The sequence below is a fragment of the Dioscorea cayenensis genome, chromosome 10, assembly GCF_009730915.1.
Source record: "Dioscorea cayenensis subsp. rotundata cultivar TDr96_F1 chromosome 10, TDr96_F1_v2_PseudoChromosome.rev07_lg8_w22 25.fasta, whole genome shotgun sequence".
Classification (NCBI taxonomy): domain Eukaryota; kingdom Viridiplantae; phylum Streptophyta; class Magnoliopsida; order Dioscoreales; family Dioscoreaceae; genus Dioscorea; species Dioscorea cayenensis.
Genome location: NC_052480.1, coordinates 6,440,670 through 6,462,970, shown reverse-complemented (window position 1 = coordinate 6,462,970; position 22,301 = coordinate 6,440,670). Strand labels below are relative to the sequence as shown.

Below are 22,301 nucleotides of genomic sequence, written 5' to 3'. Positions count from 1 at the left end.
GGACTCTAAATCAAGCGAGAAGAACATTAATACAAATTTTAATAACAACGACTTGCACAACAAAATGGGAGACGAGTGGATGAACGATAGCATGATTGTCTATATTGAGAATGAGGTTTTTGCAACTATTGATAATGAGGCGATTCTACAATATTTTCAAAAAATGCAAACTCGTAGTATTCAATTACCTCCTCTGAGTAGCATGCGTCGCACAGATGGCAATTCTAGCTCTAGTGTGCATAGATAAATATTTTATGTTTTTTTGTGATTATTTTAATTAAATGTCATAATATCGCACTATTTTGTATTGAATACAATTTATACTGACTGAAAAAATAAATAAATAAAGATTCGATCATAAGTTTAACTGATGAATCACAACCTAATTAGACCTTCAAAACCAGTCTGTTTCAGTGTAATTTGATTCAAAAAAATTCTTCTGCCCAAAACTTTCTAAGCTCCTCATCTTTCGCTAAGAAAGATATAGCTCTACTTTCATCAGCCATCAACCAGTCATATGCCTTATTGACCTCACGACCAGAATAGCCATATGCTTTTAGTTTCATGCACTCATTAATTAGGTCTTTTGCAAATTCTAATGAATGAGTCGGATACATTTTTGCAAACCCTTCCTTAATTGTGACATTCATTTCGTGTATTGCCTCAACTTTAGAGATCAATTTTCGTTTTCCTTTTCCTTTACTTGCTTGCGATGAAGTTGTTCCCCTTTGGTTCTGTGCTTTCTGAATGTTATCATTAAAAATATTGAAGTATTTCAAAATAAAAAAATGAATTATGATTATGAATTAAAAATGGCATTATAAATTTATAATTAATATGTAATTATATATATAACTTGGGGCAATTTACAGAGGTTTATTTGCAAAAACTCAGGGAAGATAAAGCCGTTGGTAAGGTGTGTTTTAGCTGGGCATAAGTTGTAGATCAAGGGCTGGTAGAAAATATCAATTAGACAAATTACTAATAAGTTACGGCAGTTAGTTCACCAACTATTTCCTATAATAAGTTTTGTTTATTTATTTATATTATAAATTAATTACTTAAGTCATATTCATAGCTCATGATTGAATTAAATATATTCTGAACTTTTTAATGAAAAAGTTTATCCATTTTTTATTTCGTTTATAGCCTAATAGTCATCTTCAAATCCTATGTTTTTTAGCTGGATGTATTCAAACAATTTATTGTTCGGCTTTATTTTATTTTATTTTTCAATTATGTCAACTAAAATCATAAAAATATATTGTTTCATAAGTCTCAACTAATCTAATGATATTAAGCTTATTCCTATTTTTCATGACTATTTAAAAAGACATGTAAAGGACAGAACATGTGCTTGTATTTTTTTTCTCTTAAACCTAAAAATGGTTTAAATTGGCAAGAAACAAAGAGTATGTTTGAATTTTTTTTTGTATCCAAAACTATTGACACAAAAAATATGATGCATAATTATGATAGACATTAAATAGACAATAATAACTAGGGGTGATAGGTGATCCTTTCATGAAAATCTGATTAGATACCTGGTTTTTCAGCAAACAAGCAAACAGTATTCAACTTGCTGAAACCAAATGTTGGGTACATAGTTTAAAACGGATATCAGATATCAGGATCTAAATTTAAGTTTTATGTGTCATATGAAAGTTTTTAATATAATAACAATATATAAAAAAAATAAATATAACAAACTTATAACTTATAAAGATGATTAAAATCTTATATTATTCTATATAAAGAAAATAACAAAAATAATAAATCCGGCTTTCATCTTGAAAATTAGGATTGGTACACGATCCTTTTTTCGAATCAGGTACCCTTAAAATTCGGGTGAAAAAAGTCGGATATTGGATCAGATCATCGGATCTTAATTTTTTGCTCACCCCTAAATAATATAGTTAAGAAATTTAATCTTTGTAATAATATTAGTTGGCACTAAATGGTTTGAATTTTTTATGACAAAACCATTATCATAAAAAAAAAAATACATGATGACACAAATCTCATATATATTTATTGACAAACAGTGGACATAAAAGAATTTTGACACTATTAATACTAGTGATCATTTAATTATGACACATATTAAATTATCATAACTATTAGTGTAATAGTGACGAAAACATATGTTGTATTTGAATGCTATTAATATGATAACTATATGGTGCGATTTGGCATATCCATTTTCAGTTGCTCAAGAAAGGGAGCTTTGAACAAAGTTGGACACTGGAGCTCCTGATTGATAACATTGATCCTCTCATAATGTATTGGATACGTTTCTTATTTATTTATTTTTTTTAATACTATGCAGGCATATGGTTGTTATAGGCACCCTTATAATGATTCGGGAAAGTTGATATTTAATTCACTTACCATTTGATTTGATTTGTAAGCATCCTTACCAATGAGCAATTTCACTACATTTGTCCCTATGTAGTAGAGATTGACCTTGTGAAAAACTGAATTGTTCATGATAAGAATACATGCTTCTGTTTCATCTTTTATACTTGGTAACTTATTTATCATAATCGAATACAACGTTCACTAATCTTTGTTTTGGCTGCATTTTTTTCATGAGTATGATTATGCATATTATAGATATATGGTCTCCTTATTAGTTAGATTTGGAAACGCTTTCATGATCCTTAGTTGTGCTTTATGCCATCAACTTTGAAGTCTTGTTTAAGCCCTAATGTGTATACCTGGAGTGTAATTTAGAATTGGGAAAGATTTAAGTATGAATGGCAAGATTTCAGCTACCTGATGACTTGTTATCTCTCTCCTTATTAGAACTTTGTAATCATTAGTTTTTATTATAACGCCATCTACAATGATGAATTTGGTCTAGATGTTATGTTTGTTAATTAAGAAATATCATGTGGGAAATTCACATGATGGTACAGAGGAATCAATTAATCAAGAAATTTATCATATTATAAATAATTATAAGGTGACTAGAGAAACTAAAAAGAAGATCTTTGTCTACCAGTTAGTTCTCCAAATATTAAAACTTTAACCTTACTACCTTAGTAAAACATCTAGGGAAGTGATCTCTAGTTTAGGTTTCCAAATGTTATTCAGATAATTTTAATATTAAAGTGTCGCTTATGGTAAAGTATCCATTTCAAATAATGTAAACATTACACTACAACTTATGATAAAGGGTCTATATTTATGACTCTTTATATTTTGTGCATTGATATATCCCACTAGTTTTAAGTGTGTTCCCTGTTGAAAAGAAGCAAAATTGAACTTTAAATGTTCAAATATACTTTCGAACTGTATTCTTATATGTATGTATCTTTCCAGCCATTTTTATTAAAACCATGATCTTGGTTTTCAAATCTCATGATGCCACATCTCCAAACTATTAGATTATGTTTACCAAGAGCCATTCCTTTCTTAAGTTAAGGTGAAAGGTCACAATCAATCGTCAAACCATACACAAATGTCCATTTTCATTTTTAACCCCAAAGAAATATGACTTTGGTTGCCAAACCACACAAATGTGTTCACTTTGATCCTTGGACTACACAAATATACCCAATATGTCCTTTCAATGGCATAAATGTGTTTAATGTCATCGTTGAACTAAACAAGTATGATCACTTTGGTCTTTCTATGACATATTGATATTATTACATTGTCATCGGCATCAGACAAAAGAACTAAAATAAATATTTTCATGTAATTCATAGACCAAAGCTACACTGTTTCGAGTTCAAAAACCAAAATGAACATTTGGATATGGTTTAAGGATCAATTGTAAACTTTCACCTTAAATTAAAGTGGGATGCCAATCTATTTCCTACTAAATCTAGAATAGTGTTAATATTGTTTGCTTTTAATGATTCTTGAACCAAACAAGAATATTCACTTTGGTCTTTTTGTGGCACATCGAACTAGTTACTCCATCAACCATGTCAAGTGAAGGACTAAAGTTTTTGTTTAGTGCAAAAATCATAGTTACACTCTTCTAGATTCATGAACCAAAATAGACATTTGGATAGAGTTGATTTGTAAAACCCAAAAAAATAAAGTTGTGTCCTGTGTATAACACAACTCATCAGAAACAACCAAAATTATCCTCTGACAAAGCCAAGGCTGCGTCCATCACAAATGGCTGAGATAGCAGCCACACTCTTTCCTCGTGTGAAGGATGAGTCGACACCAACCTATCCATCAACTCCTTTAGAACCCTGTCTTTTCGCTCTTTGGCGCTAATGCGTCCAACACCTCGACAAAACACTGTGGTGAGTATCCTGCAAAAACCATAAGCATGAGGCCAATATAATCGGCCTCTTCTTCCATCCTGCCAAAACATTTTAAATTAACTCAAATAAAACAAAGTAGAAAAGTTAAGGAAAAAAATCTTCAAGAAACATCTAATGAATGAGAACAATCATGAACAAACACAAGACTTGTAATAGAAAGCCCATTAACTAGAAGCAATCATCAAAGCTCGCAAGAAAGGGAACACCAAAAATAAGTCAGCCCAAATTAAAATAAGCCAACACATCAGAACAAACAAATTACAATTGTTAAATAAAAATTCAATGTAAACTAAGAATCAGAAGAAAACACTGGATAAATGAGTTTTTTTTTTCAATGTGCCATGCATCAAGAACTACCAAAGCCTTAGCTTTCAAGCATACGTATAAAAGAAACCACTTCTTAGAGGAATATTTTTTTACTGAAATTGTTCACTATTTAAAGTTCAGTAATATGCACAAAAAGAACGCATGTAAGTTGACTTGAATAAAACAAAGCAGAAAAGTAAAGGAAAAAAATCACTAAGAAACATCTAATGAATGAGAACAACCATGAGCTCTTAAGCCAATCCAAAATGAAATAATAAAAAAAAATATAATAATAACAAGAAGAGCAACTAACCTTAAAAATTTCAATCATCCTCGAGAAGCAGGAAAATAATCATAGAATAAGTCTGCAGAACATCAAAGAATTGCTTTCAATTAAAAAATAAACAGAGAAAAATTCTACCACATTAAAAATTCAAAAAGGAAATTAAAAAAAAAAGAATTTCAAAACAAAATAAGAAGTGAGAACTAGATAACAAGAACTTCAAAGCACATCCATTGCCGTTAAAACTTTCCCCAAAACTCATAAAATACTTCAATAAAAAAATAAAAATAAAAATAAAAATAAAAATAAAAAGACTAGAATTCCATAATTTAAAAACCAAGTTACATTAAAAAAAAAAAGACTACAAAGGCTACAAAAGAATACATAATGGAGGACAGTATCATCAAATGGGTAATCAATACATCAATACCAACAGGTATTACAAACATTGGGCAGCATACATGGCCGGTAGAAAAGCCAAACTTATGGCTAACTTGCATAAATATTGACTATAGCCCTCTGCAGAATGTCTTGCTATTACATGTTAATCTGCATAATAATTGAAAAACCCCAGATCAATAAAACAAAAACTTTAATAAAGAAAAAAAAAACTCACCTCATGGGCGATGATCGAAACAATGAAATCTTCAGGGTAATTTTGCAGCAGGCTTGTATAAATGAAAATTGTCCCATCAGCAATGCACATTATGAGAGACTATCCTCCTCAGATCCAGACAAACAGACAGACAGACAGACTGACAGACAGACAGACCCACGTCCCTCTCAACACAATCCAGGTATTGTTCAGTAGCCACGAAATTCATCCCTTTTGGGGATCGAACCCACGAGCTACTCTTCGTCTCGCTTTTAAGGGGAGCGCCTCTCACCAATTGATCTGCTTCTGGCTTTCACATCTGCTTCAGTGCTTGGCCTTTCTTGCTTTCAGACTGACTTTCATTTTCATTGATAATAGATTTGTATCAGCTCAGCTTACAATTCAGCTATTATTGTTATGTTAGGTATTCCAGCCTCTAGATGGTGGAAAGAAGGGTGGTGACCCAAAATGAAAGTCGGATGCGGAGGTAGAAAATTAGCAATTGGTGAGAGACGTTAGCCTTAACAGCGAGACAAAGAGTAGGTCAGATGTTCGATACCCTAAGAAAGGATGAATTTCGCGGCTACTGTACTAGATTGTGTTAAGGGCATGTGGGCCCATCTGTCTGTCTGGATCTAATCTGTCACTATGAAGGCAGTCTCTCACACATATAGTATTAACACCCTCCTCTGTATATATCACAACTATTTTCCATTCCATATCAGTCAAATGAGAAGTAGAAGATGTCGTAGATTTCTTCATATGTAGACTTTTATTAAGAGCTTTAATGATCTTGTTACTAAATATCTTAGATCTCGCAGTTAGGGCACCACTCTCAATAATGGTTTCCCTCTTCGTGATATCCCAACGACTAAGCTTAGAGCCTATACGCTCTAAGGTTGGAGGCACTACAATATAAGACTGTTCCATGCAAGAAACAGTCTCATTATCCATCACGGCCATCAAAGCCACACCCATGGCAAAAGGTAATAGGAAATAACGAGGCCGTGGAAACCACTTCTTGCTAGCTCTTTGATCCATATAACGCCACCAGGTGGAGAAGGGATGGAGGTCACTGGAGGAGGAGGAAGAGGAGAAAGGTGTGATTTGATGGATATTTTGGATGTGAAACGAGGAGGAAAAGGTAAAACGGCGAGGAGGGCACAGCGGCAGAGGAAGGTAAGGTTCATTGTGTCTAGGTCTTTTTTGTGTTAAAGGAATGTGTTATGGTCTGGATTAGGGATGGCAAAACCCGATCCGCCCCGAAGTTCCCGCTTCGATCCGCCCCGATCCCCGATTTTGAGCGGGCGGGCGTTTGGTATTTGCTTGCCCCGCCCCGCCCCGGCCCGATAATAATTTAATTTATTATAAATATTATATAATGTATAGGGTAAATGAATTTTTATAAAATTTTTCAATAAATTTCTTATGAGTTGTCTTTTAAAAATATATGTTTTATAAAATAAATCATATTTTTATAAATGTTTTTTTAAGAATTTTTAAATACTTATTTATAACTATAAGCAAGGCGGGAGATTAACGAAAAAAACAAAAAAAGCGGGATGGGAATAGTGCCCACCCTGCCCCCACCCTCGCCGTGATGCCCCGCTTATTACCATGCGGGGTGGGGATGGTAGAGGCATGCCCCGCCCCGCCCCACCCCATTGCCATCCCTAGTCTGGATGGATACAAAGGAGAGGAGTGGTCCCAGTTGGCACAGCTGAGAAGCGACATCCAATTCCATTTTATTTAATGGTCCAGTCACATATTAAGTTACCCACTCCCAACCTCCATCGTTAGTAATCCTATTAGTAGTATAAATGGTTTTGTATCCAAACTTTGGCATCTATGCTAAGTAAACGTTTGGTTCAAGCCTGTTTTTTTTTTCACCACTTCAGGAATGGAAACCCAGTCCCAGAATTTAAGGAAAGCTTTGGCCGCTTTAGTAATCGAGTCTGAGCATTGTCAAGAAGCGAGATTACAGGAAATGGTGATGGAATTGAAGACGTTGATTGCCGGGATAGGTTATCGAAGTGATGATCTGGGGGTGCAAGAAGTGCGGGCAACGATGGAGCTTATAATCGGGAAGAAATGGAAAAGAACCCTGGAGCGAGAGTTATGGTTCCATGGGGTAGTTTTGCGAAGTTAGAGTTTCCAAGATTCCATGGTGAAGATCTAGAAGGTTGGCTGCTCAGAGCTGAATACTTCTTTGAAGTGGGAGGCATCAGTCTGGACAACAGGGTGAAACTAGCGACTCTCCATTTGGAAGGGAGGGCTATTCAATGGCACTAAGGCTTTGTCAAATTGTAGGGATGTGGGGGCTTATGCAAACTGGGAAGGGTATGTGAAGTCTCTAAGTGCAAGGTTTGGCACCCATGCTTACGATGATCCCTTCGCCAAATTAAGAAATCTAAGGCAAGAGGGAAGCCTACAGGTGTATCTAGATGCATTTCATGGTTTGTACCCAAAGGCGGCATATCTGAATCTCAATCCATGAGTTTTTTTTTTCGGGATTACAGGATGCGATACATATGCCCATTCGAATGCTGAAGCCTACCACCTTGTCTGAAGCCTATGCATTGGCACATCTACAAGAAGTCACGGTTGCGGCTTTACAGAATAAGCCTAGGCCTTTATCCAAATCCTCATATATTCCTTCAACCGATTCTTACAATAAGCCCCTAACTGCTCCACTGGGAAGCTAAAGGTCGAGCATGCAACAGAAGCCTAATTGGAATTCCTAAAGGAATAATCAATTCGTCAAGAGACCCAGGAATGTGTTTAGTAGAGAAATGGATGATAAACAAGCTAAGAATTTATGCTACTGGTGAGACGAAAAGTATTTTCCTGGACACAAATGTAAAAAGAAGCAAGTATATATGATGCAGATCAAGGAAGTGTTAGATGATCTGGATGAAGAAGAAGGAGAACTGGAAAAGGCAGTTACTGAAGCAGAAGTTAAAGCAATTCCAGTTGGTCAGATTTCCATAAAGGTATGGTGTGGTTCTGGGAACAATAAAACCATGTTAATCATGGGAAATTGTGGCAGAACTAAACTGTGCATTCTAGTGGACTCAGGAAGTACACACAACTTCCTCAATGAGAGAGTAACAAGGCAGTTGGGCTACAAAATTATTGAAGTCCTTGGTATCTAGGTAGAGATTGCAAATGGCCAAGAAATAAGGTGTACCACAACTTGTCCAGAGTTCATTTGAAGTATGAATCAACAATAGTTCCAAGTAGAAATGTTTTTGTTACCCATTGAGAGTTATGACATCTTCTTGGATATTTAGTGGCTTAAAACTTTAGGCACAATTAGTTGGAATTTTGTACACTTGACTATGCAGATCACATTAAAATGGGAAGCAACACTCCCTGTTAGGCAGTCTAGGGAATCAATGTCGAGTTATTTATGTCCTCAATATTAAGGAAATAGAAGGCTGTCAAAAAACTTCTGTTACAAAATTACAGGATGTGGGAATGAATTCTAAACATCAAGAGCTAATTGAAAGAGGTGATTGGGCAGAATTGGAGAAAGTGCTAGAACAGTTTGAAAATATTTTTACACAACCCAAAGGCCTTCCCCCACACCAAGAGTATGATCATAAAATTATTCTGAAGGCAGGTGCCCAACCTATTAGCTCCAGGCCATAAAGATATGCTGCAATTCAAAAAAATGCAATTAAAGCTTTAATCTCAGACATGATGCATGCTGGAGTCATTAGATGGAGTTCAACCCCTTTTGCTAGTCCAGTTGTGTTAGTAAAAAAATAAAACGATAGCTCATGGAGGTTGTGTGTGGGCTATAGAGCAAGGTAAAAAAAATAATAATAATAAATTATTAAATATTGTAAAAAATTTTAAACATTATGACCCGATTGACCCGGCCGGGTCAACCGATTCCCGGTTGAACCACCCGGGTTACCGGGTTAACACCGGGTTTTTTAATACCCGGTTCGATGGGGTATACCCGGGCCGGCCACATGACCGATTCCCGGTTTTTTCGGTTGAACCAGCCGGGCCGGTCCGGGTCTGACAACCTTGCTATAAAGGATTGAACAAGATGACCATTCAATACAAATTTCCAATTCCCTTGATGGAAGAGTTATTAGAGGAATTGGGGGGCGCCGTAATATTCTCCAAAATAGATCTTAGATCTAGTTATTGGCAAATCAGGATATTGGAGGAAGATATTCCAAAAGACTGCATTCAAGACTCATGAGGGGCACTATGAGTTTGTGGTTATGCCCTTTGGTTTAACAAACGTGCCATCCACCTTTCAAGCTTTAATGAACAACATCTTCAGCCGACTAATGAGAAAATTAGCGTTAGTCTTCTCTGATGATATATTACTATATAGTAAAAGTAAAGAAAAGCACCTGCAACATTTATAGGAAGTATTAATGTTAATGAGATAGCATCAGTTGTTTGCAAAAGCCACCAAATGCTAGTTTCGATTGTGCAATGTGGAGTATTTAGGACATATTATCTCTGTAGAAAATGTCCAAACAGATCCAAGGAAAATTGAAACTGTAAGGGAGTGGTCAGTGCCAACTAATGTGAAGTAGTTAAAGGGATTCCTGGGGTTGACTGGTTACTAGAGAAGGTTTGTGCAAAGCTACAGCAAGATTTTAAGACCACTCAACAATCTACTTAAAAAGGGCAATTTCAATTGGTTACAGGAGTCACAGACAACATTTGAACAATTAAAACAAAAGATGATCTCTGAGCCAGTCCTTAGTCTACCAGATTTTTCCAAAACATTTATTGTGGAGATTGATGCGTCAAGGGGTGGTATAGGCACAGTGCTTATGCAAGATGGGCACCCAATAGCTTTTATTAGCAAGGCCTTGGCAGATAGCAAATTAACTTTATCAACTTATGAAAAGGAACTGTTAGCAATTCTCTTCAATGTCAAGCATTGGGAGCATTACTTGATGGGTGAGCATTTCATCATCAGGACAGATCATATGAGTTTAAGGTATCTAATTGAGCAGAAATTTACTACTCCAATTCAACAAGCCTGGTTGATCAAGATGTAACACCTTGACTTTGAAATATGATACAAGAAAGGGGCTGAGAACGGAGTAGCAAATGCATTATCCAAGAATGAAGACGTGACAGTTTATACAATTATGGGACATATTATCCCTGACCAGCTGCTAGTGGATATTAAGTCCTATTGGTAAGAAGATGCAGTGCTGAGGAAGTTGATTGCAGAATTAAGTAAAGACCCCACTACACATCCCAAGGTCATTTGGTACAATGAAGAGTTAAGAAGGAAGGGCAAGTTGGTGGTTGCAGATTTAGAATCTCTTAAGTGTAAAATTTTAGAGCTCTATCATAATTCAGCTATGGGTGGACACTCAGGAGTACCAGCCACTGTGAGAAGGATCGCTTCTATATTTTATTGGAAGGGATTATGGGGAACTGTTAGAGATTATATCAGAAAATGTTTGACTTGCCAACATAATAAATATGAGAATGTAGCAACACCAGGGAAATTGCAACCCTTGCCTCCTCCTGCAGGAATTTTTACTGACATTACCATGGACTTCATAGAAGGTCTACCCAAATTTTAGAGCTATGGGTGGACACTCAGGAGTAGCAACCATTGTGAGAAGGATTGCTTCTATATATTATTGGAAGGGATTATGGGGAACTGTTAGAGATTATATCAGAAAATGTTTGACTTGCCAACATAATAAATATGAGAATGTAGCAACACCAAGGAAATTTCAACCCTTACCTCCTCCTGCAGGAATTTTTATTGACATTACCATGGACTTCATAGAAGGTCTACCCAAATCTGCTGGAAGGACTATGATAATGGTAATGGTTGATAGATTGACAAAGTTTGTGCACTTTGTGGGGTTGTCTCACCCTTATACTACTAAAGATGTAGTTGTGACCTTTTCTGGACAATGTATACAAGCTGCACGGGCTGCCAAGAGTCATCATTTCTGATCGAGATACCATCTTCACCAGCAATTTCTGGCAGGAGTTCTTCAAGTTACAAGGAGTGTCATTGCATTTATCCACAACATATCATCCTTAGACTAACGGCCAAAGTGAGGTGGTCAAATAGAACCTTGGAGATATATTTGAGGTGCATGACAAGTGAAATCCCAAGTGAGTGGTTCAGGTGGTTAAGTTTGGCAAAGTACTGGTACAATACATCCCACCATTATGCAATCAAGATAACCCCATATCATGCCTTACATGAAGTTTCCCCACTAGTACATATTCCTTATATTCACAGGGATTCTAAGGTCGACATTGTGGATGTTTTTATGCGAAGCAGAGAGGCTGCAATTGAAATTCTCAAGCATCACTTGGTCAAAGCAGCAAATCGTATGAAACAAGTTGTTGATGGAAAAAGGACTGAACAACAGTTTAAAAAAGGTGATCTTGTGTTGCTTAAGCTGCAACCTCATATCCAGCATTCAATTCAGAGAAATCACAGCAAATTACATAAAAGGTATTTATGACCCTTTTGTGGTAAAGGAAAAGATTGGCGCAGTAGCATATCGCTTGAAGTTGCCGAAAAGATCCAAAATTCACAACGTGTTTCATGTTTCTTTGCTTAAACCAGTGCATCATTCTTACGAAGCAACTCCCACTCTACCCCCATTTATGAGAGGCAAAGAGAAGCATCCTTTGGCAGTGATGAACCAGAGGTTTGTGAAGCGTGGAAATCAGGCTCGTACGCAATGGTTAATACAATGGAATGGCGAAGGATCAAAAGATGCCACCTGAGAATGGGCCGACGATGTTCAGAAAAAGTACCCTACTTTCACTCCTTGAGGACAAGGAACTGATAAGAGGGAAGGGTTGTTATGGTCTGGATACAGAGGAGAGGAGTGGTCCCAGTTGGCACAGCTGAGAAGCAACATCCAATTCCATTTTGTTTAATGGTCCAGTCACATGTTAAGTTACCCACTCTCAATTTCCATCTATTTTACTATTAGTAACCCTATTAGAAATATAAATGGTCTTGTATCCAGACTTTGAGATCTAGACTAAGTAAACATTCAGTTCAAGTCTTTTTTTTTTCGCCACTTTACTCTTTGTTTCAAGTAATCTCCAACAAGGATCTTGGTGAGGGTTCCGACAGAGCGCATCAGGATGATGAGGAGAATGATGGAGAAATAAGTTCCTCATATTTATATTGGGGGAAGGGGGTTGGTTACGACCGGGAAGTAGACAAAAAAGTAAACCAGGGTGCGGACAAAAAAGTTAGGACTGGGGAGAGGAAGGGGCAACGAGGTGGTGCATAGGTTGTTGCAATTCGGCAGAGGCAGTTGGCATAAAACAAACCAATTTTAATCAAGGTTGTCGGGACTCGGACCGGCCCGTGCACGGTTCAATCCGGAAAAATCGGGGCACGCCGTGTGGCCCAGGGTATCTCCCATTGACCCGGGTATTAAAAACCCGTGACCCGACCGACGGGTCAATTAGAGTCATAATGTTAAATTTTTACAATATTTAATAATTTATTATTATTTTCTTATTAGAAACCACAAAATCTTGTATATTTATTAATATTAATTTATAATTTATAATCAATAAATAGAATTACAATATATATATCATAAATATACCAACAAAAATTAACATTTAAAAATAAAATATATTAATGTGTTATGTAAATACTTTCTAAAAATTTAATTTATTAAGAAAATAAAATAATAAATGAGTGTAATTTTATTATAAAAATATAAAATTAAAGTATTATAATTAAATAAAAAATATAAGAAAATTTAAAACAAAATAAAAACTCAATTAAGATATAAGAATTAGTGAATTAAATTTCTTATTTATTTTAACAAAATCAACCAATAAACAAATAAATAAATAACACCTAGAGAAGTTCGATAATTATATATTAATATATTAAATTTGTAAATATTTAAAAAAATATAAAAATAAATAACATAATTAGAAAACTCTACTGTATATAAGGTCATTTATCAATTTAAATATCAAATTTGTGTAGGTTTTTATAATATAATTATGGGTTTAATATTATATTTGCTTGACCCCGGTTCAACCTCGGTTCGACCCGGTCGAACCCATTGACCCCTGACCCCTGGGCTTAGCCGGGTCATTGCTCGGGCCGGGTCTGACAACCTTGATTTTAGTTAATAATATATGATATACATACTTTCATTCCTACTTTTATAAATGTTTAATAAAAGAAGAAATATTATATATATACACACTTTGCCTTCATTTTGTATTTTACACGTCTTTATATAAATCTTTGTATTTTTTATTTCACCCCTCCCCTAGATTTTTTTTTTTTTATTTTTTTTAAACCTGGCATCGTGGTTATTAACTTCTCTTTAGATTTTTTTTTTATTATTATTTTTTTTATCATGCAAATCTTTGTATGTGCGTACATATATATATTTTTATCCCAATACTATTTTATATTTCAACTAAGGACACTCTAGTGAAGACAGGGTCATTGTTCTGCAAACTCTTCATCAAAGGGTAATTTATATATTATCTAGGGTCATTGTTTTTTTTTATCCCAATCACTGCATATTATTTAGAATATACAAGCTGCCAAATTTATGGACAGGTTTCAATGGCACACACGTAGCAGTATATATACAAACTAAATACAAGCTACCACATGAATACAATGAGCTGCTTCTATCATTACTAACATTTCACACCATGCTTCTGTACCATGGTCCATGAACACGGGAAGATACCGACGCCACCACAACCAACACCTCCGCCGCTTCCAACAATCTATCAAGGAGGCCGGCAGCCCCAACACGGCGAAGCACAGCATCTGCGAGTCGACGCCCTTGCATTCCAGTCCCGCCGAAACACCAGCCCTCGTGCAGCCAGGTAGATTGATTTGGAGACCTTAGTGAAGACAGGGTCATTGTTCTGCAAACTCTTCGTCAACATTCTAGCCATCATCTCTCTTCTCCCTTGCATTTTCGGGTCTTCTGTGGATGAGCCCACTATTGAATCAATTATCTCCTCAATGCCGGCGTCTGTGGCATTGTCCAGAAGCTCAGAGAGCCTTTTGACTGAATTGGAGATCATGTTTTCGAGGTCTGAAGATGCCTTCTCACTAACAAGAACTTGCCTCAGAACCAACATGCTGCACTCCAAGAAAAATGGCATAAAGATCAATGTCAAGTTTGCTGCCCTTTCATGACATTTGTTAAATTTCTGAAATAAGGGGGAAAAAATGGAAGTATTTTACCTTGTCGCAATGACAATAATCTTTTGAAGTTGGCTCTGAACAGATCTCAGTCTCTTTAAGTTTAACTCAAGAGTCTCAGGCAATGTATCTAGGTCCAATCCTTGAATTCTGCTTACAAGCTTTAGCAAGCCAAGCCTCAACAAAATATCAATCCTATCTCCACTGCAACCAGGGTGTTCACCAGCAGCACCTGCCCAAGCCAGTAAAATGTCTTCAGTGAAAAGAATACACACGGATTCTGGTAAAAAGATACAGATGTACTCTATGAGTTGATATCCATGCTCCCAGAAATGATTTAATTATTGTTGTCACAGATGAGAAGACCAAAATCGCATAACTAGCAACATCTGAACTTTTAAATATGCCAGACCAAAATCATAAAACTGAAACAGGTGTTACTATTGTAATTAATCATCCACTACGCACCAGGTGCATCAGCAACAGAAGGTTGAGACTTGGACATGCCTTCTTTTGAGACCAGTGGAATGCTGCCACCTGTTCGAAGGGTAGTAACGAAGGCAGCACCCTGCAAAAAGAACGACAAAAGAGCAGAATCATCTGAGAACATGATTCTTCAAAAACATCATACCGACAAATAAAGGGGTGGGTATATGCTTTAAAAAGATGACAATATGAGAGAGAAACCAACATTGGTTGTTGACAGGGTAGAAATAGAATTGCTATGTTCCTCCCATTCTTCCAGATTGCTCTTTACTGATGTGATCCACTGAACTGTCAATGGGAGAGCATTTGCAGTATCAGGTGGTCCATAGCGGTCTGCAAATGCCTTGTGCAAGTACTCCAATCCTGCAGAGCCCTTTATGATTGGTTCCATCATGAGTATACGTGCTTTGCTAATTTCTTTCTTCAACACCTGTCAGGAAGAAAATGCAGTTAGTTGTAGTAATGAAAGCAGCTGCCCTGCTGCTGCATATACATAGAGAGAGAATTATGAGAAATGCTATTCTGTTAACTACAAGGGGCACATTAAAAACAAAATCATCAAAAAATCAAGGAAAATTTGATCGTAGATTTATAATTAGTAGAAGTTCTTATTGGAAACTATGATAAAATCTAATAAAGCAATAAAAAAAAGGTCACTTCAGCATGAAAACAGGAGATTCTGGCAATTAACTGCTATTCAGCAAATGACATAAAGAAAGCAAATACATGGACAATCAAAGACACATATGCCTCTGTCCTCCACTAGATGGAGGAAGGAAAGAAAGAAACCTGTATCTCATCTAGAACAAAACGTAGGCCCTTGACTGTGGCAATAATAGAAGAACTGTTTGATTTGCCACCAGAATGAGGAATAGCTGCTAGTTCACTTAATAATTCCTCATGGGTCTTCTTCATCTCCTCTTCAGCCGCTGGAGCAGACAACTTCTGCAGCATACGAAGCGCATACTCCAGAATCCTTCCTAGATAATCTGTGTCTTGAACACCTGACTCAAGAACCTTTACAAAAAGAACCGATGTTAGACCTTGTTCTTTGATGACTATCATTATATCAAACAGGTACAAAGTGGGACGAAAATGAAAATTTATACGATGATGCAATCATATACTGCAACACCAAAAGAACTCTCAAATAAAAACTGTCAATTTAATTTATTCCAGATTACCTGAGAGAGGATTTCAAGATCAATACTTTCTAAAATCTCTTGCTTCCAACTCTGTGGAGACATCTCACATAGCTCATCTCTTACTTCCTTCACAAGGGATACAATCCGACCATAATCAGGTTCTTCTTTATTCAGTGCCTCCATAATTCCATCCCAAAATGCCTTCTCCATTGTCTCTTTAACTTTTGCCTGTCATTAAGACATAAGAGAGAAGTTATTCCAGAAATACATGAATTCAATACCAGTACTAAAAGCAACCTTAGAAATTCTTGCAAAAGTAAATAAAACCAAAGGCATGACAAACATCACACTGGATAACTGCCTGCCTGATGATGATGACAGTCCTTGAATTAATATTCATACAAACCAAGGGCAATGCAACTTCATGGGAAAACAGTATAAGATACTCCATGCAAATAGACCTTCTTCCTGAGATTTGTGCTAAAAAATGTGTTCTATCTTTCCGAAATTTAACTACAAAATGTAATTCATATATCATAGTAGACTGCCAATGACCAACTTACCCTGATGCTCAATTCATCCCTGTCACTCACATAAGAGTAACCCTCAATACCTCCACGTGATGCATGAATGATCTCATTCACAAGAACTTCATTATCTGTGGGTGTTTGTTTCTTCAGTGGTAAGCTCAATTCTGCATCTAAACTGGGCGTGTCTGCAGCAGCTTTAGGGGTGACAGAGTTACCGTTGAACAAGGAACGAGCCACTGGTCTCGACTTTAAAGAACCCTGCCCTGGAGCAGACTCCGAAGTTGTTGTCGAGGAAACAGGAGATGAAATATGAGGAATGTGTGCAGCTGGAGGACTGCCATTCTCCTTTGCTTCAAAATATTTTGACCTTGTATCTTTTAGAGCATATTCCATTCGTTCAATGCCTGCATTACCACTCAGGTGTCGTACTTTCTCCCTCAGCAGTTGCTGATCCTTAGCAACCTGGTATTCATGTAAATAGTCAAAAGAAAATGATAGCTGGTGTAACCTAAAATAGTTTTAAATTACTGCTTCCAACGAAAAGATAAAACAAAAGAAGATGGTATAGTACTTTATACATGTAATAATAGCATAGCAAACAGAAACCCAAGAAACAACTAAATAAGCATAAAAGACTAGGCAAACTTAGCTGAAGAATGGAACAAGCACCCAAAAAAAAAAACTCATACTATAAGCACAACATAGGGCTTGAGCTTAGCTTAACTAATATAAAGGTTGTCACGCATGCAATTTCCCCTTTTCAAAGAGGCCTACAATGGATAAACAAATGGTACGTCAAAAAACTATAGCTAATAAGTGATGCCTTCAGGCCATATTTTATAAAGTAGGATGGTTGGTATGACAAAGGTCTCTTAGCAACAGAACACAAACAGAAAAGCTCATGAAGAAAAGAACCTTTATCATGAAATTAATGCTAATAGTTTCTATCCGAACATTTTTGTGGTCTCTTCCGTCCTGTTTTGGCTCCATTCCCAAAAATAAATGCAATAGTTCCACTTGCATCCATGTTAAAGTTCAATGGCAAAACAAACGGGGCAAAAATATACATTGAAAAGTTGAACACTAAAATGTAAAAATATAGGTAACATATTCAAATAACCAAAGTGGTCTACGGCGATCTAGAACTCAAGACAAATAAGTCAACCAATGATTCTTCAAAGAAGTTTTATAATCTAACCATGCTTACACATGGAAGAGAAGAAGAGAAAATAAACAAATAAAATTGGCAGAAAAATTAAACCTGCATCTGAATAGCCCTCATATCATGACTAAGTTCACATGTCTGGCCCTCTGAAGTAAGCTTGCATGTTTGAATCATTGAGAGCTCAAGTTGGCAAGCTGCTCTGACGAGATCATCCTCTAGTGACCTTGCATCCTTAACCTTCCATACCACAAAGCAATACAAATAAGAACGCCATGCTGCATCGAATGCCACTAGCTGGTTTCTAAAGTTCAGTTGGCTAGCCAAACGGGAGGAAGTATCTGGAGGGTTATCAGCGTCATCGGACATGATTTCTAGTGATGATTTCCTTGATGAGAGAGATTTGTTAGGGCCATCCAATATGATTTTGATAAGCAATTCAAATTCCCGAACAAACTTTGCCGCTGACTCCATTAGTGCATGCTCGCGATCCCCTTGTTCACTAAAAACAGCACTTGGATGACCTAGGATCATGTAAGCACATAATACTACCCTCACAGAATACCTTGGCAAGCTAGATGCCAGAGTACTTCTAGATTCTCGAGACCCAACTTGCTTTGCTGGCACTCTGGTCCTTGTGGCTTTACCAGAAGCCCCCTTTCTGTTTGGAGAAGCTAGGCGTTTAAGCAGATGATCTATGTTTTCTGGACCAGATGAAGATGTTTGAGACAGTAGAAAACGACACTCCAGACGCTCAAGTAACAATTTAACTGTCTGAAGAGCTGAAGCTGATTCAATTCGTAATGCAAGCTGTTCAAATGGCATAGCCTTCAAAGTACTCTCATTAAGTTCAAGGGCATCATATGCTTTAGCCAACGTAAAGGTGGTCTTTCTTGATCTGACAAAGCATCTCCAACACCTAGACATAGCACAAAATATAAGAAATCAAGTTCTCCACAATAAGATAAATAACAACCTGGCATACCAATAAAAAAGATATTACCTTGCTAGTTTCTGTGAAAGAAATTCCCCATGTTTGCTCACATTAATACAAAGCGAACTCTGAGAACTTCCTCTCTGTCTCAGATACTCAGCTCTCTGTCGCCTTGCCTGTTCAGCATTATAGTAATAAAAAATAAATCAATAAAATACTTATTACATTATTACATGTGTGCAATGTAACTCAAAAATGATTATTACATGTGAAAAATGTAACTTAAAAATGGATAAGCTATAATTTATTGGAAAAGAAATTTTCAACTTATTAAACAATTACCAAACTCTTAGAACTCCACCTAAACAGGTTACATTCATAACACAGTGCATTAAAGAATTAAAAACAATGAAGAAAGCACATGTAAATGAACAAAATATACGCTCTCAGTAAACAATAATCACAACACCTTTAAGGGAGGAAATACAAGTGTTAATATGTACAAATTGGCATACCCTCTGAAGACGATTTTCAAGTTGCTCTTTTAATCTTCTTCTCTCACTTTCCCTTTGATGGCAAACAGATTTTGCTACTGTGTGTACTTGCATTACTCTAGCATGCACCCTACTTTTTTCTGCTTCCAAAAATCCCAAGCGCTTCTTCTCAGCAGCTGCACGTTTCTGGAGAATTGCAGAACGGACACACTCTTTATACTTGTTTTCTCTAGTTATTCTTTGCAAGACAGACCTGGCTTTTCTCTCCTGAGCAGCTGCCTGTCTTTGCATATGAGCCTTAAGAAGACGCATGCGGTTTTCCTCTGCCTGCTGAACACGAGATTCAACTTTTGTGCCCAGCTTTTCCCGCTCCGTCTCAAAACGCTTCTCCACACCAGTTTTAGCAGCTTGACGAAGTTTATCCAACCGTGCCAAACGCATTTGCGCTTTTCCCAAAAGACTCAACCTGTTGTTTGAAGGAGTTTTCTATCTTCAGTTATTAATAATTAAAGCCACAAGAAACTGCATCAGTATCAACTTCATCAGGGATTATAACCTCTGATAAACCGAAGTTACAGAGGACTACATGTGATACTTACATACGAAATTTAAGTAAAAACATCAAAGATAATCAGTAGCAGCCAAAGAAGCAGCACCAAATGGGCCAAGTAAATACCTTTTCTGCTCAGCTGCATAAAGCTTTGCCTCCAAACGTTGTCCAAGCTCTTCCTCTTGCGAAGACCATGATGGGCTCCTTGGCTTCTGCCTCGCTTTGCTTGATAGCCACTCATGAAATTGCTGCAGAAGAAACATCTTAAATTATTTACTGTTCCAAGTATCTTATACACTAATAACTTGTCAATCCCCCACACTACAAGCAGGAGGAATAAGAAAGAAGTTTAAGAACAAAACACAGGGGACACATCAAAGGAACATTTATCAAATCCAATAGTGGAACAAAAGATAGTTAACACAAGACTTGTAATAGAAAGGCCATTAACTAGAAGCAATCATCAAAGCTCACATGAGAGGAACACCAAAAACAAGTCAGCCCAAATCAAAAGAAGCCAACACATCAGAACAAACAAATTACAGTTGTTAAATGAAAATTCAAGGTAAACTAAGAATCAGAAGAAAAGACCGGATAAATGACTTATTTTTCCTTTTCAATGTGCCGTGCACCAAGAACTACCAAAGCCTTAGCTTTCAAGCATGCAGATAAAAACAACCACTTCTTAGAGCAATTTAAGCCAAAAAAAAAACAAGAGTAACTAACCTTAGAAATTTCAATCATCCATAATCATAGAAGAACTCCGCAGAACATCAAAGAATTGTTTTAAATTAAAAAATAAACAAAGAAAATTTCTACCAAAAATACTTGATAAAAAAGACTATAAACCAATAATTTAAAACCCAAATTACATTTTTTTAAAAAAAAAAAGCTTAAAAGTTCAAAGTTTTTCAAGATTCACAAGAGAAATATCATTCCCGAGATCAACGATTCACAAAATAAAAAAACCTCAATTCGAAATCCAAAGACCCAAAACACAATACCAAAACCCTTCCCAAAAAAAACCCCTCCAAATCTCAACCCCCAAATAAACCATAAATACCCAAAAAATCCAGCACTACCATCCCTAAAGATTCAACAAGAACGCCACACTACCTGACGCCGGAGATCAGCCTCCCGGAGCTTAGCCTCGATCTCCTCAACACTGGATGGTCCACTACCCTTACTTTCCATCAACCGTCTCCGTATCCTCCTCGGCACCCTCCCGGACGACTCTCCGGCAGGGAACTCCATCGCAACCCCACCACCAGCGCCGCCCTCCGCCACTCCCACGCCGTTCCCACCACCCTCCATCGTCTCCATCGAATCAACCAAGACGAATCGAATCGAGAAAGAGATGAAGAAAGAGAGAAAACCACGCTTTCTTCGTTTCCAATTCTTGTTCTGCTTCTTTTTTTTCTTTGGAGATTTCGGAAGGCGATGGCGAAGGAGAGCACTTTATTTATATAAATAAATTTAGGGGGTTTTTTGCAAAAATGTTGAATTTTTTTTTTTAGAAAGCGTGTAAAAGTGTTTACTTGACGGCGCCGTTAGACAACGGCTCTTTTGGTTTGGTGTATTTACATCTGTGTCCTCGGCACTTGGATTTATTCTTGATGACCAAATTGCCCCTATTGGTGTAAATGTTGTTGGTTCTAGACATTATCACTAGAATCTTAAGAAGGTTGGATTTCAATTTTTTTTTTTTAAGAGTAATGCTATATAGAACGAACAGATCACACGAAACCAGCCACACGAATGATGTGGCTGGTGACGTGTGATCTATTTTACAAATTAAAAAATAAAAGAGAACGAATCCACGTGATCTCTCTCTCTGTTTGAGTGTGTGCTCGCATTGTCCTTGGTCTCAGCTCCGGGCTGCAGATGCTGTCTCCACGCTCCGGTAGCCGTCCAGTCTCCCCCACTCCCGGGCCGTCATGTCTCCCGACCATGCCCAGTCAGTCTCCCCCATTCTCGGTCCCCGTCCAGTCTCCCGGATTCACTGCCCTGAGTCAGTCTCCCGCTCCCGGCCCTCGGTTTGTATCCCAGCTCCGGCCACATCCCGGTCGCAGTCTGCATCTCCAGCTCCGGCCCCATCCAGGTCCACCGTCTCCACCGCTCCGGCCCCCATCCAGGTCCATTTGCATCATCTCCACCACTCTCGGTCTGGTTCCGGCGGTCGTCGATCTCCCCCACTCCCGGCGTGCGTCACGTCTCCCAGCTCCCGTGGCCCAGTCATCGTCTCCCCAGCTCCCGGGATGGGAGCACACACTCAAAGCGAGAGAGATCATACTAGAGAGAGAGAGATCATCACGGGAGAGAGAGGAGATC

At 37.2% G+C, this 22,301-nt stretch overlaps 1 protein-coding gene across 1 annotated transcript; it reads right to left on the bottom strand.

Moving 5' to 3' along the window:
* Positions 1–13,964: 13,964 nt before the first annotated feature.
* Positions 13,965–21,403, bottom strand: LOC120270930. The gene is given in 13 exon segments (XM_039278008.1): positions 13,965–14,322; positions 14,324–14,606; positions 14,712–14,901; positions 15,138–15,237; positions 15,361–15,585; positions 15,945–16,172; positions 16,340–16,528; positions 16,864–17,292; positions 18,092–18,911; positions 18,996–19,102; positions 19,442–19,886; positions 20,097–20,218; positions 21,087–21,403. Coding segments are annotated over 13 exon segments (3,510 nt in total). The 5' UTR covers positions 21,294–21,403; the 3' UTR covers positions 13,965–14,157.
* Between the last annotated feature and the right edge of the window lie 898 nt (positions 21,404–22,301).